This window comes from Thermobia domestica, chromosome 9, assembly GCF_964235325.1.
Source record: "Thermobia domestica chromosome 9, izTheDome1.hap1.1, whole genome shotgun sequence".
NCBI lineage: Eukaryota > Metazoa > Arthropoda > Insecta > Zygentoma > Lepismatidae > Thermobia > Thermobia domestica.
Window position 1 is genome coordinate 16,582,814 of NC_137462.1, and position 16,749 is coordinate 16,599,562.

A 16,749-nucleotide genomic window follows, 5' to 3' on the forward strand; every position below is an offset into this window, starting at 1 on the left:
ATACGTATATTTCAAACTTTTTAATTATTGTGGCACTTCACATTTTGCAAATACTAAAATTCTTTTCAAATTGCAACAATGTGGCTTCGTATTCCGCTGGCGACCGAATACAGATATATACGCGCGTATTTACGGTAACGAAAGTCGAATAATCGGAGACATGGGCATAAGCACTGTTCACTGGAGTTGAGAATTTGATGCAATATTAACTGCAATGTTCACTCCTTCCGCATGCTTGTTCCATTTTAGATAGTACAGGTTACTCCATTACGTCATTTTGTAGATTTGGTTGCTAATTAAGACTTTGATGCATTTTCATGAAAAAATCTTCTTTTTTAAATTACTTTTTAGTTGAAACATTACTAAGAGAATTAATACAAAGAATAGCGTTGAAACTTTTGAGATTACATGTATCACTGTATAAAATATTGTACTGGATGATGATATGCTCTAATCTCTTTTGTAGCAAAGTCCCACTCTTCGCGCCCTTTCATGGCTATACTCTTCTCTTGCAATCAAATCGTATAGAAACGTTAGTGGAATGAAAGATACTTCCCACAAAACGTTTAGTTTTTAGGTGTCTGCTTGAATAATAAGAGATGATTAAGTGCTTATTGGACTATTGAAAGCACATTAGCCATGTTTAAATACATGACAATATTAATAATTTATAATTAATACAATATATGCACATCATTGCATATAGTTCGCCACCGCCTCTAAGTCTTGAAATTCAGCTTTCGAAGGTGGGAAGAAGTAAACTAATCTGAGTTGACTTCTTCGTCCATATTTGGTCATACGAAGAGAAAAATAGATGGGTAACCACACACACACATAACAGCTTGTAAGTGAGAAACTTCGCAGCATTCAAATTCCAAGAATGTCGTCTTAATGCGCAATCATTTTAAGAAATCCTCTTCCGTATACGAGGGTTGCATAAAGAATACATATAACGATATCGTAATAAATGCAATAAAATACATTAAAATGTACCGTAATCTAGTTACGAATTATAATTACAAACAAAATTAAGTTAATGAGAATCACAAGCAGACTATTACTACAGACTGTCATCTTTGGAACTATTACTATTGAAAGGTAATAGGTTAAACAAAATGCAGTTTTATGAAACAAATTTAGAAATAATGCTGCACTAAGTGAAACATTTATTAAAATGAAAACACTATTAGGAATTGTAGAAATCACAGATATACGCATAATAGTAACGCTCCCAAAGACAATATTCTTTATTAGTCAGGGTTCAAATACGGTTAATAGGCTGAACAAAATTGGTTAAGTGTTAATGGATGCGACAAGGCTAAAAAAATGTAAAATAACTCTGTGAATCACACACAGAAAAAAAATGCAGTTTATGGTTAAGGATCAGATATCTAAAATACAAGTGATTATAGCAACATGAAGTAGGCTACTAATGGCCTAATATAATAAGTATAGCAAACCATAAAATAACGCATATGGCAGTTAACAAAGCAAATCACTTTTACTGCCAGTACATGATATATTTTCCAAACCAATTTCTTAAACTAATTACTATCTTTTTAATTAAAAGATCTATTTAGCATTTTCAATAATTTATTTCACACCATGAGGCAATCGCAAATATTCCAATTCTTTGGCAAACATTCTGTCTGGCATTTCTCAACGTGACACCATTTTATTGTTATAGTTGAAACTAACTTTTGGCTGCATAAAGAAAAAAACTGTAAAATTACAATGAAGTAATGCTCAAATATAGAGGAACATATAGTCTTATCTTCTACCTCCAATTCTGCAACAGTTTATACTTTTCCTCTCTGTAACATGATGCGTATGGCTTATGTTCCTATCCTAAACATTTTACTTTCGCTTTTTGCCCTTTTTGTACGGAAATTCTTCACGTGGTTATTTTCATGCATAATAATTGTGAATGCGTTATGTAGTGTCTATAATTAGTTCCATATGCACGTATATTTGCAAAATAAGAGACTACATTTATAAGTGCAAAATATTAAAAAAAAACTTTTCCCGACAGAGATTCTATCTGGAAGTAGAGAAGCTTCTCAGACCGAATTCGATGAATTGTATGTATGATTGGTTCCTACAACACATATAGTACTATACCACTAATTGTAGTCGTTTAGAGCCGGATCATGATCTCTGTATGCTTTCAGTGCGTTCCCAATCATTGATAATACGCTTCCAGGTTATAGTCATATTGTAGTAATGGAGACCTTGAATATATTTGTTCTATTATTACAACGGGGATTTTAGCCTTAGCACAAAGGGTGTGACGCAAAGACGGAGGATGCTTTTGGAGTGCCAGGAGTTATGATAGATATTCCCATTAGTATATACTTCCTAAGTAACGACATTGGCTACGACGCTTTTGACCTCATTATAACTTAATCTCCAATTATGTAGGTGAGAGAAAAATTACTTTTGTCCCTTCTAGGTAATTTCGTCTTAGATACAGAATTAAATGTAACCCAATACCAGTTTTGAAAACAATGTATACAAAGTAAGAAATTTTACTGAGTACCAACACTTCAACGTACCATAAAACATTTCACTCCTTGTTCTTTGGTGCTACGAGACGTAAACGCACATATGATTTTTTTAAAATTTCGTTCCTATCGTATATATGACCGAACAATGCTTTGTAAGTAGTGGACATGGTAAGTGGGTACTACATCTCTCACCTCTGGTGCGTTGTTACCTGATTTAATTCCCATCCAAGTAAATCTGTTGTGGACTCTATCGTGACTATTGCTACTCCTGGCTCACTCTAAATTACACCTATCATTCTATTATCATTCTCTTCATCACTAATGTTTATTTCACCAATTATGGCCCTTCATTCGCCTGCTTTATTCACCCATATCCCTCTGTCTGAAAAACATTACCATGAGACGTTAAAGAATGATTTCATTTGATTTTTTATTTTCTACACTATACGAGTGAGTAAACAGCTTAAGCTTAAAATAGCGAAATTTAATACACAAAGTTTTGTCTTACCTAAGCATTCCCTTATCGGAATGCAATTTCCCATATGCTCGACGAATCCAGGTTGACAGTAACAGCGAAATGCGTAACCCGGCACACATTCTTTTCTCTGTAGAGGGTCTCTGAGGTCAGCACATGTGTATGGGCAAATTGCACCTTTCCTTGGCCCAGTCTGATTGGGTCCACATGCTTGGAAATTAAAATATATATATATAAATATATATATATATATATATATATATATATATATATATTTGAATAATATATTACATATCTAAGAATTAAAATGAATTTATATATCAATAATTATATGCTCTTGTTCATTTTTCGAATACTTATATTGTTTCTATATCGCTCTAGAGTAAATTTTATATCCTCAAGTGTACATTGAATCCTCAGCATTGAAAGGAAGTGCAACACTTATTATTTTGAAAAATTGAGTAAATTTTATTTAAACTTAAGAAATAAATATTTTGTATCTAAATATTATCTATCTTGTTCTTGTATTACTGTTGTTAAACTCTCCAACACTATAGTCGTTATAGATATATTCGCGACATAAGTCATAATTGTATTAAATTGATCCGCGGTCAATGTGATGATTACCAATAAAATTAAATATATAATATCACGTTGAGCGAATAAAGTTTTATGCTAAAGGCTTCAATACTTAAAAAAGTAGATACTTATGAATATAAATATGATGTTTAGCCATTAGAAACCTGGAACATAGGCAGGCAGATAGAAACTTAAAATTTTAAAGGTAGGAATTAAAATAGGCACTAAATATATTTCGAAACATATATTATAATTAGGATAAATACCCTATACAATTAAAAAATAAATTCTCGGTATATATAATGTTCCAAGAATACAGAAACATACCTTTTTGTTAATATCTTAATTTACTGCACACACACACACACACGCACATATATATCTATATCTATATCTATATCTATCTATCTATCTATCTATCTATCTATATATATATATATATATATATATATATATATATATATATATATATATATATATATATATATATATATATATATATACAGTAGAGCGTCGATTATCCGAAGTAATTGGAAGACATGGGTGTTCGGAAAACTGGTTTGTTCGGATAATCGAACTGTACTGTACTGTACTGTACTGTACTTCTACAGCCAGTGCCAAACCGACAGAAGTGTGCTGATTGTTGAAACACGGCGACTGGCGGCTTGGCCGGTCAGCAGCGCCTTATGAAGGCCCCATTAGAAGCAATGTTACGCCAGCGGTGGCTCAGTGCGGCGACTACTGTGGGAAACTTGGTTTGGGAGTGAGGGGGATGATGGACGGTAGGGTGGGAGAGTAACAGGTGCGAGCGAGTACACACTTCGATTAAGCGGTCGTTCGGTTGACCGACGTTCGGATAATCGACGCTCTACTGTATATAGATACATACATACACACACACATATATATATATATATGGGGAATGGCGAAAGCTTCATAACGAGGAACTACATAGTTTATACGGTTTACCCAACATTGTTAGGGTCGTCAAGTCTAGGAGCCTTAGGTGGGCAGGTCATGTAGCTAGAATGGAATAAAGTAGAAACGCTTTCAAAGTCTTGACTGGTAGACCCATTGGAAAACGACCATTAGGAAGACCTAGGCGCAAATGGGAGGATAATATTAAGATGGATCTCGCAGAGATAGGAATACAAAGTAGAAACTGGATCCAATTAGCTAAGGATAGAAGTCAGTGGAGAGCTCTTGTGAACGCGGCACTGAACCTCCGGGTTCCATAGGCCATAGAGTTAGTTAGTTAGTTAGTTACATATATCTATATATCTATATATATATATATATATATATATATATATATATATATATATAGATAGATAGATAGATAGATAGATAGATAGATAGATAGATAGATAGATAGATGTGTGTGTGTGTAAAAGCGAATCTTGTCATGTATTCCATGTATGTAAAATACATTTATACAGCACTTTATCACCACATATAACATTTCAAATACTATACACTTCATCAGTACACATAGCAGTCTAAAGTTTTACTGCACTCTATCAGTACACATAGTAGTCGAAAGTTCTATGACATCTTATCACTACAAATAGCACTTATATTTATCGGAAGAGGCAGAATCATTTTTTGTAATACTCAATTAGATATTTTCCCAATAAAGTTTTATTTGGAAGGAAACGGATAGAATAGACAACATTAGGCACTGGAACAATTATTTGTTCAGGAAGGGGCAATATAGGTAAAATGAAATTACATTGAATTCAAAATATAACCCCCATATAAACATTAAAACATTATTTTTGATCATATCTTTAATATTATAGTATAGGTTTTTTCCTAACACCTGGGCTTTTCTAAAGAAATAATCATTCGCATGAGAGAAGTATCCTTAAACGCCCTCTATAAAAATTGTTGAGGAAGTAGCACTTGAGTCTGAAAAAGGGATATTTGGATAGAATAAATACCAGTTCCGAAGTGAAGTCTTGAGTCGACTACCGTAAATAATTAGTTTAGTATCTAGCGGTCTTTAAAGTTCATATTTCCATGTTTTGGCAGCATATAACTGTGAAAGGAAGCATTTGTGGCCCCAGTTTGGTCTAGACATTTCGCCTTATCTTGGTGTCGATAATCACCCCCAAAGGTTGTGAGTGTTTTGATGTGAAACACCCTGTGTATATTTTTGAACATAGCTATTTCAAAAAATATAAAATAATTTTACCTTTAGTAAATGTTGTTTCATTTCGTAATATAACGTAAAAATATTCGTAATTCTTTACCTTTAAACCAAATTTAAGTTTACTAAGTATTAACCCGTTGCTCATTCATATAAGAAGAAAGTTTTTTTTTTAACTCCAGTACTACTCAAAATTGTTCGTGCATATTTGATGTATATTGTTTTCAAAATAATCCTACAATGATTTGTAAGTTCGAATGTTTCATAAAAAGTGTAATTACGATGCTCCTAATGTTAAGTTTAGGATTAAATCAAAAAATGTTGGTATAAAAATTGGATTAACATTCCTAGAATACCTAATAATTGATCTAGAACGACGGTATCTATTTTCAATGATTTAACCATTTCTTGTGATCGTAGCTAGCAGGTTATGCAATCCCACCATACATGGTAATTTTTGCCTAGCAGTGTACAATTCAAGTTGGAGTTAAAAATTAAATTTTTGAGATAATTGTTTTAAATGAAAAATATTGTTATTTTAAGAATTGCAACTGAATGCTACTCATAAACGACTCTCAACGATAATGCAAATTTTTAACAAATTCACTTCTATCATTTTGTACAAACGTCTGTTGCAAATTACTTACTAGCAATCTTTGTCATAATATAGAAATAATTTAAAGTTTACTTAATTTAATCTAACTTAAAACGGGCTATTCTAAACTAGAATCACTCAAGGAGACCGATTGACAAGAGAGAAAAACAATTCTTTAAGAAAATATTAAAATTTGTATCAGAGTAACGAAGTTATACCGCTTTTTCAACCACAAAGTTCGAACATCGATATGTCAACTAAGACGTACTTGGAAAATCAGAAAGAGATCCCATCAACATCTTTGACTGCCAACGTTCGGGAAGACCTTGGATTCCATCATAGAAGAACTTGGTGCGTTGTGAAGGAAAGAAGATGTCAAGTGCGTTTACCACCTCTAGTAGGGATTTGAACTCTAAGGTGATTATCCAAGGAATGGAATAAGCGATAATCGGATCGTGTCCAAGGAGTATGGCAGATTCAATAGTGTTTGTCATTCAAAACGTACAATGGTGTCCCGGGTCATCCTAGCCACGTAGGGCTTAGCGTTGCCCTGTAGCAGGAGAACCCCTTTGCGATGCCGAAGAGGTCGATCAAAAGATCGGTTATTTTTAACACCGCTTAATTAATTAACAGTACACATTTGTATTGATGCACTGACCAGTTGTTAGCAGTTCCCAATACACGATGCCGCGAGTAATCCACTAAACAGACAGGTAGATTCTCTTTTCACGCAGTGCTTTTTTAGGCTATTTTGAAACCGGTTCATGGGACGGTAACCAGTGATGGTGGCACCTCGCAGCTTCGTGCAGGATGTAATTCTCATCTCATGTCAACACCTTGCCCACAAATGGCTCACTAGTCACACGGGATAGCGAACAAACACTAATTGTTTTCTGTGCCGTAACGAAATCATGTGGGACTAATCGATCCAACTTGTAATGATTTTCAAGTTGATGGGAGTGTTGCCGAAGGGTTTCTTCACTCATACTTAATTTTAGCGCAAGTTCCTCACGTGTCAGATTACTGTAGAACTCAATTGCAGCCTAAAGGTCTTAAGTTTGCACAGGTGCTGGTCTTCCGACATGAGGTGCGTCTTCGAGTGTTTCATCACCGAACTTAAACTTGTTACACCAACAACGTACTGTCCGCGTAGTCACGGCACCCTTAACGGAGGCAGCTCACGGTGTAGCTGAACTGGCTCAACCACGAAGTGGATATATCCACACTGACAGCTGAACGTCTTCTGATTGGCTTCTTTGGGTTACTTCTTTCCTTCATTTTTTTGTAGTACAACGAAATATATTCAAATATTTATTCCTTGTTTTACAACGATTAACATAAAGTTGAGGCAAATTGGGAAAATTTAGCCTTTCGTCTGAGGTTATATTTTATCAAGTGCTAGAGTACGTTAGATACTTTCTTTGAAGTCTTTTCCTTGTAAATTTCTTGCAGATTATCAATTATATTTGGTCTAGGAATTAATTCGTGCGGTTGGTACGCAGACATTGAAGCTGTAGTACAAACACAAAATACATAAATACCTTAAGAAAAATATTGTCCATCGCTAGCCACCACTTTCGCCCATCTGTCAGGCAATGTACGGATTCCGTGGCGAAAGAAATCCTCATCCTTGGAAGCGATTCAGTCAGAGACCCATGTTTCGATATCTTCTGAAGAAGTAAACCGCTGTCCAATCAAATCGTTGTTCATGCAATCGAACAAGTAGTAGTCCGAAGGAGCAACGTCTGGTGAATACGGCGGGTGGGGTAAAACTTCCCATCCGACATTTTCTAAATAGGTTTTGACCGGTTTTGCGACATGTGGGCGAGCGTTATCATGTTGAACAATAAGTTTATCATGTCTGTTCTCCCATTCTGGTCGTGTTCTGGCCAGAGCTTGCTTCAAACGCATTAATTGTCGTCGATAACGTTCTCCATTCATAGTTTCACCCGGTTGCAGCAGCTCATAGTACACCACACCTTTCATATCCCACCATATGCACAGCATAACCTTTGCACAGTGAATATCTCGTTTTGGTTGTGATGGACCTGGTTCACCTGGTTTCACACAGGCCTTTTTTCGTTTAGGGTTCTCGTAATGGATCCACTTCTCATCACCCGTAATAATTCGATGCAGAAACCCCTTTCTGCTCTGTCGTTGAAGCAGCAATTCGCAAATGGTTTTTCGTCTTTCAACGTCTCTGTCTTTCAATTCATGTGGAACCCAATGTGACATCTTTTGAATCATTCCCATGGCTTTCAAGCGTTTGGAGACTGTTGTTTGATCAACGCCTAATGCTGCTGCAAGTTGTTCCTGCGTTTGACACGAATCCTGCTCGAGAAATGCTGTCAATTCTTCGTCTTGAAATTTTTTTGGCTGTCCAGCTCGCTCTTGGTCTGCCAAGCCGAAATCACCACTTCTAAACCGTGTAAACCACTTCTGATACGTTCACTAAGCTAGAGCATGGTCACCATACACTTCCACCAAAATACGATGACTTTCAGTCGCACTTTTCTGCATGTTAAAGTAATGCAGCAGGACACCCCGCAAAAACACTTTATCAGGCACAAATTGCGCCATGTTCACTTAACTACAAACTGGTGTTGTTGACGCTTTAATCCACTGCCCTATACTACGAACGATACGCGATGACAGGGGTTTGCAACACATGTGTGGATACACGGAACTGTGGGACGCTCCGTTCGTTGCGCCATCTCTTGTCCACCCTCACGAATTAATTCGTAGACCAAATATATAATGGTAACTAAGAAAGTTTTGTCCTTTTTTACAGATCTGTTTAATTCGTCTTCACACCGTCAGTTGAATATGAATGAAAAAAATTCTTCTAATACTAGTGGAGGATCTAGAAGGTAAAAATTGGGAGAGGACATCCAGAACGCCGAAATGATAAGTACATGATGAGTTTAGTATAAACTTTCAAAAATATGTAAATATTAGCTTAGTTATTTGTGCCGTTTAAACCTCTGGAATCCTAGGCCTCCCGGCCTCGGGAGAGGATAGCCATTGGTTAATATGGCCATTCAATACAGGGTGTCCGAGAAGTCCTTCCCTGATTACAGAAATTGATAACTCAGGCTAGAAATAAGATAGAAATATGAAACTGGTGTTGAATTGTTTACAAACTATAAAAGTTTTTGTCTGTGTTAGTTTTGTTCTGTTTTACCAAGTCTCATTTTTTTGTTTTAGGTTTGTAGTACGTAAGTAAGAAGCCCAAGAAGCCATGCCAACAAACCAGGAGAAGGCACAGTGTGTCCTGTGGTACCATGAGACACGATCACCAACCTCAGCTGCTTCAGTATCGGCCTGATGTCGCTTTTCAGCAAGACGGTGCACCACTTCATTGGGGTTTGGACGTCCGTGCCTATCTCGATAGGACATTTCCTGGGCGATGAATTGGTCGTGATGGACCAACAGCTTGGCCTTCACGCTCTCCTGACATAACCCCATTAGACTTCTTTTTATGGGGTTATGTCAAGGATGAGGTCTACCCTGCAGCAACGAATAACCACAGTCGTTGCATCGATCCCTGGGCGATGTTGGCTAATGTGTGGATGGAAATTGAATATCGCCTAGATGTGCTACGTGCTACCAAGGGTGCTCATGTGGAAGTGTACTGATGTGACCAAAACTTTTCTAGTTTGTAAACAATTCAACACCAGTTTCATATTTCTATCTTATTTCTAGCCTAAGTTATCAATTTCTGTAATCAGGGAAGGACTTCTCGGACACCCTGTACAATACTCCTATTAATTCAAAATCGGAATAATAATCCGCTAAAAATGAAACGAATTGAGCCAACGCAAGGTTTTATCGAAAGGTAATGCACATGTTTAATTTTTAAAAAAGTACCAGAACTCGTCGCTTTTTTCTTCATGTAACCAAGCGTTCCCAACGATAATCACGTATGGGGCATAAGCGTTTTACATAAAACTGTGAATTTTATCTCATTCTATTTCAGAAATGCACCAACAGGAAATATCCAATTATTCCAATGTCAGTTCCCTAACTTTTGCGTAAGAGTAACATACCTTTGTACTTTGCGGGATATAATGAGTACTATTTAAAAGTCAATGTATTAAGAGTATAAGTTAACCTGGGAGTTAACCTAAGAGTAAGTCTGGGAGAGTTTTTTCTAGTTCGTAGAGAGTCGTTTCACTTCGAATTGGATGAATTTTATATATTACTGGTTCCGACAATGCATGCAGTAAAATAGTTCTAACCTTAGGCAGGTATAATCGAATGGTTATGTATCTCTATGGTTTTAAAGGACTACCAAATCATGGATTGAACCCACCTAGGTTGTAGTCATACTGTGGTATTTAGCAAATTTCAGTGTTTTGATTCAGTTATTGATTAATAAAACATCGATGTTAGCTTCACTAGAAATTCTGTAATGCAAGCACACAAGATGCTGCTATAGTGCCACTCGTTAAGGAATATTCTGCCATCAGTGTATAACTTAAACTGAAATATTTTTTTCCGTTTGCAATGTTACTAAACTGCTTAAACAACGTACATCGAACATACCTAAATTAAAATACAAAGCTTTAACTTACTAAAGCATGCCGCCTCTGGAATGCATTCTCCATTAGATCCTTTTACGAATCCATCTTTACAGTTACAGCCAGACACCATATCCGCAGGAAGACACGTCTTAATCCGTTCTGGACGTAATACGTCTAGGCATATGTCTGGGCACGTACTGCCCGACATTGGTCCATCTTCATTTGGTCCACATGCTATGGAATTATTATAATATTTGAATAATTTATTGCATATTAATTATGTCATTGACAGTGAAAACAAATTTCTATATCAATTACGATGTACTTTTCTCTACGTATGTATATCATTGTTGGAGCATTGTTAGATAGTAGAGTATGCATCCTCAAGTATACATTTACCCTAAATTCTTAATATTCAATGCAAACATAATAGTTATAAGTTTCAAAAATTAAGTAAAATTTTAATAATATTTAAAAACCAAATACATTTTTCAATTTCTAACATTATGTATATAATTATTATTAAATTCTGGAACACCAGAATGTTTGTAGAGCTATATCCTCCTAATTTGACGTATTAAACTGAAGCGTGATTAACGAACTGCGTCTTTACATTTTAATATTTTAGCAAGATAAGCAGCACAAGAATTAGTGTAGTTAGGGATTGCAGTTAATTTCTATACTATTCGCACTCATCATTATCACTAATGAAACCAAAAAACATTATCCACTTAACAATGCATAGCACTGATTCTCAGAAAAGTATTGCAATCTTACTTCCATCCTGTGCGCTAGCTTGTTGTGCAAGTATGTAATAAATGATTGAAGTGGTACATGAAAAACTTATTACTCTTCCAGTATCAGACATTATATCCTCTTCGCGCTTTTTTCTCTAAATGAGTAGTAAATATTTTTTTTACAAAAGTAAATACTCTTCTATGTTTAGAACAATTTTCTGATTGTGTTTAAATATATGAGAAATTTATAGTTTAGTATATTTATGTTTTGTATAATAAAATACTTTATTAGATACTTGAAGAACAATATGGAAATTGAACTTCAACGCAAATCAAGAATTCCGATAATCCTCAATGTAATCCATAGAGTATTAATAATTACCATTGTTAAGAATTTGCTCATAAAAAAAAGAAAACAAATAAAGTAGTTGAGAAAAAGACAAGCGTTTCTAGCAATCGGCTATTTGCAAAATAAAAATCTCGTAAACATTTAGACAATATTCATATTTATTAGTTTTATATTAATTTAAATGTTATAGCTACTTCGCCATGCATGTTCAACTACAAAATACGTTTACAAGTGATGTAGCTTTGTTAGATTGAGTTTAGTTATACATTGTATTTATACATAATGTTTTCTTCTTAATTACAATATAAAGCTCGTATTTATTTATTTAAAGAAGAAATCGACTCAACTGTAAAAGTTCTGGACAAAAGGTAATTTTAGACAAAGGTAAATAAAAAGTTTAGCTTAAAAATTATTACATCAGTGGCAACTTTATGAATATCATTCACCATTCGAACATTGTCTTTCAATACCGTCTTTTGTAAACAAGTCGTTTGAAATGAACGTTGCAGAATATAAATTTCAATACATGATATTTCAAGTTTTAAGCATGAACTTGTGTTATTAATTTTTAATGGGTATTTTTTTAAAAAAAACAATGATACGCACGAAACACGTAGAATAACAATTTTATAAATATTCATAAGCGATTTGCAATGACGATATTTTATAGACTATAGTTGTGTTATTACTATGTTTCATGTTAAAGCATAATGCACAATCATGAATATAAAAGATTAAAGTTAGCCAAAACAAACATAAATAAGAATTTCATTTATCCTGCAAACTTTTGATTCCTTGTTCCATGTATTTACATAGCAATTCCTTTCCAAAACTACGACTCAAGATTAAATAGGAAACTAAATAATAAAATGTGTATAATTAAATACTTTCATTATTTCGTTCACCGATAATGAAATGAAAAGTAACATGATTCGAGGAAATCACCTTTTATTTGTTTCTTAGGACGAGATTAGGGCTAACGATCATATGGTGTTTAAGTACTTTTCCCAACTAAGAAGGTTAGTTTTCTTCAAGTTCAAGTAAATAGAATTATTTAAGAACATGTTTCTTGATAACTTTGATCTCTTGTATTTATCTTTCCGTTTGCTGACTTTAACATTGGTAATTAGTATAATTAAACTAATATTCGTCTCTCAAAATTAAACCTATATATAGGTGAGTGTTTGTGAAGCCTAAGTATATTATATATTCAGCGGACAATGGTCGAAAGGAGGGTTCAAGTAGGATATTTCTAGAAACAAGAGTGGGAGGTGACTCAATCTCTTCGTCTTCATGTACATAATAAGAACATACCTGTTGAAAACCTGGTACTTTGCACAGAGAATACATATTCAATAAAAACAAAATTGCGGAAAGTAACCTCCCAACGCTGGTACACCCAACTTTAAACACTTACACCGGTGTATATCTGAATACCTAATTAAGTTAGGAAAATAATTTGTATGTCGATGTATTTCTGAATAATGTAGCTTTCCAGTGATGTGTAGTTGACCCATGTTGGAGTTTCCGAGGTGGAAGGGGAGTGTAAATTTATTTATTTTTCCTGTTCTTGCCCTTTCCACATTTAAAGGTGAGACTTTAACCCCCTAATTGGTATAAAAATGAGAATCAGTGTTGCAATAGCTTACCAATGATGTATTATGTATGATTCTGGGATAATTAGAGGTAGTTCTATGAATGCCACTTCTTGCACTTGAGAAGCATCATAAAAGCGAATTCAAGGTAGTATCGATTATTGACTTTTTCAGCGTGTATTTTATCGATGAAACAACAACAACAATAATAATAATAATAATAATAATAATAATAATAATAATAATAATAATAATAATAATAATAGCTGTAATACTATGTGATTTAAGTAAACTGACATCTGGTTGTGTTCTTAGTGAGTTTTCTATATGCTGCACTGTTTAAGCAAAAATAAAACCCAAACTAGTGTAGAATGAACGTGAGAAGACGCTACTAATTCATCGCTTCTGATAACGCGACCCAGTAATGTTTAATGTGCATGTCAGTAATTTTCAGTGGGACGGATATGGAAACATTAGAGAATAACAGAACAGTGGATGCAAACAAAAGAAAAAAGGCACAAATGACTCTTATAATACTCTAGTATCTAAAGCTGAAATTGACGTTAAACACTGAAAAAATATAGTCGTGTAAAACCGAAAATTTAGATTGACATGTAAAAATAAATAAATTTTTGAAACATTCACAGGAAATAATTTCTAATATGGTGCCATGTACGAAACATATCAACTGAATTACCAGTAATTCACAACCAAAAATCATGGAATGGATTGCAGATAGCGACACCTTTTTATCTCTCTATGAATCAGAGCTTGGATATTTAGCTTAGCTACTGATACGCAAAATCTGTATCTTAAACACATGTATTTCAAATTCAATGTCTTCTCCTACTTAGGCGAGGTTCACCTCCAGCATAATAGAAAAAAATACTATTAGAAAGATCTCTTCCTTACCATTTTATTGTAACACCAACAGACCGGTCAATACAATTAACATTCGTGAACTATTTTGGAAAGCATACACAATTTGTGAACGGTAATGAAAATATTGATGTTATGGTATATGTCTTTTGATATGGCCTTATATGAAACACTTAAGCAGCTTAAAGTGGCTAATGAAGTTGGTAATGGAAATGGCTTTTAAAATCCATATAACTGCATAGAATTATTGCACAACTGGAGGCACAATTTGCGGGCAGTGGAATTCGAGATCTTTGGATGGAAAATTATATATGTTATCATTGGAAAATTAGATATATGGACCAGCAACTAGAAGACAGATAATTAAAGGGAAACACATTGGAATAGAAGCACCTCTGAAAACAATGGCGGTACTAACAATATTGTTTCTGAATAAGTTACAAAATCAATATTCCAGTGTGCTGGAAGAAGCTCATGAATCTGTCAACGAATTGCTGGATTCCCCAGAGAGAACTAATAAACGGAAACATTATAATTTTACCGCAATTTTAAAAGAAAAGAAACTTCCAAAAAATCTGAAAGCCTTTTCAGCAAATAGAGAAACATTGCCACAAATCTTTAAGTTTGCACCCATGTATATGGGTATGTGGGGTCAAATGATGCTACTCTTTGTGAAAACAGGAAGATCTGGAAATTGGAGTCACTTGCATCAAAAAAGAATTTTTTAAAAGATTTCTTCAGTGTGGATCGAGAAAACTGTGGAATGATGATGTGACTGTTCTTGTCTGAAAATGATTACTTAAAGAAAACTGACAAATTAACGTGGGATGAACTGAAGGGTGTGAGGGAAGAACATGTTGACCAACAATTTTACCAGTTTAAGAATAGAGGTGTGTTGCTGCACAGTTCATTTTCGAAATAGGAAAATTAATTTTCCGCATAAGACTACATATTAAGGATTAAACAGTCAAGGTGAAACGAAGCGGTATGCGTTGCTGCCTATAGGGTGCTGCAAAACGCAGCAATTCCAAAATTCTGAGTTACCATGTTCTTGCCCTACACCCTTTAATTCAAGAGTAGTAATTGGGTGGTAAGCAAAAGCTGTACTCCTTACATATGTCTCGTGGCAGATTATACTTTGAAACATATAAACAGAAGAATGAAAATGCATGATGTCATCAGTGGAATTAATCTAAGTGAAGCAGCAAGAACCAAATTTTTGACAGCTCCTGAGTTGACGCGAGTAGCAGAGAAACTCGAGAATATTGCACTACTATCACAATCAGAAAATGGAGGTCGTTATTGATGTTCTTTGGAGCTTAGAAAGACACAAGAACATATTATTCAGAAACAGCTCCACCACTGAGCTGTGTTTAAGTCTGTTGATGCCGTGATGAATCGCCTACTGCTCTCCTTGTCGGTCACGATTTTTCTACAGGAATGTTGTCATCGGTTTTAGCTTTTACATAATAAAGTACAGATGGCAGGGAATTAATATAAAAATATTAGGTCCTGCAAAGTATTAGGGTAATCCGATTGAAATGTAGGTAAGATACCTCAACTGTATAAAACCCCAAGAAAATATAAGGGAAACGACAACCGTGTAACATGTAAATGGAGAATAATAACTTGCCGATTAAAATTACGTTCACTAATGCATTTATTGAGGAATGTAAACATAGCTAGAATAGATTCTACACTAGAAAACAGGAAGAAATGAATTCATAGCTTTTATTATTGATAGTGTATAAGATCATCATTATAACTACCCTCACAACACTTTAAAGTTTGACGCAACTCACCTTGAATCATTATTTTTTTATATTTTAATCCTTCCAATTCTAATTATTCTTCTGCTTTGTGAGATGTAATATAGTATCTCTTCCTTGTAATATCGTGTGCTTGCTTCACGTGCAGCCTCAAACAACATTTTAGGGGCCGCGGAGGCTCAGCGGTAGAGCGTTCACCTCTGGTGACATGGATCCCGGGTTCAAACCATGCTCCCGCCAAGTGAACTTTGTGGTGGACAAACACCATGTGCGTGGGTTTTCTCAGGGTTCTCTCGTTTCCTCCCACTTTCTTCATTCCACCATTTCATTCATTTCTCATAATCACGGTCTCCTTTAGCCTAACCGGCATAATCGTAGGACGTAAAACTCAAAGATTTCATTTCATTTCATTTCAAACAACATTTTGAGAAAATACAGGTAGAATTATCTAGTTTCTTTGCTGGTAACCATTGCACCAAGTTAACATATATTACCTATATGCCTATGTTGGTCGATTGTAACAAGTAAATTGCTAAATGTAAATACAGACTATAGGCGTTGAGGGTATAGCTCCAAGAATTTTCTT

General features: G+C 34.8%; 1 protein-coding gene across 1 annotated transcript in view; it reads right to left on the minus strand.

Moving 5' to 3' along the window:
- LOC145660742 (uncharacterized) overlaps positions 1–16,749 on the minus strand; it is a 153,327-nt gene that overhangs the window by 96,808 nt on the left and 39,770 nt on the right. Inside the window, exons 5-7 of the mRNA XM_081726151.1 lie at positions 11,612–11,726; positions 10,886–11,068; positions 3,016–3,192 (exon numbers count right to left, since the gene is read on the minus strand). Coding sequence (XP_081582277.1) covers positions 3,016–3,192; positions 10,886–11,068; positions 11,612–11,726 — 475 coding nt within the window. The remainder of the gene's footprint in view (positions 1–3,015; positions 3,193–10,885; positions 11,069–11,611; positions 11,727–16,749) is intronic.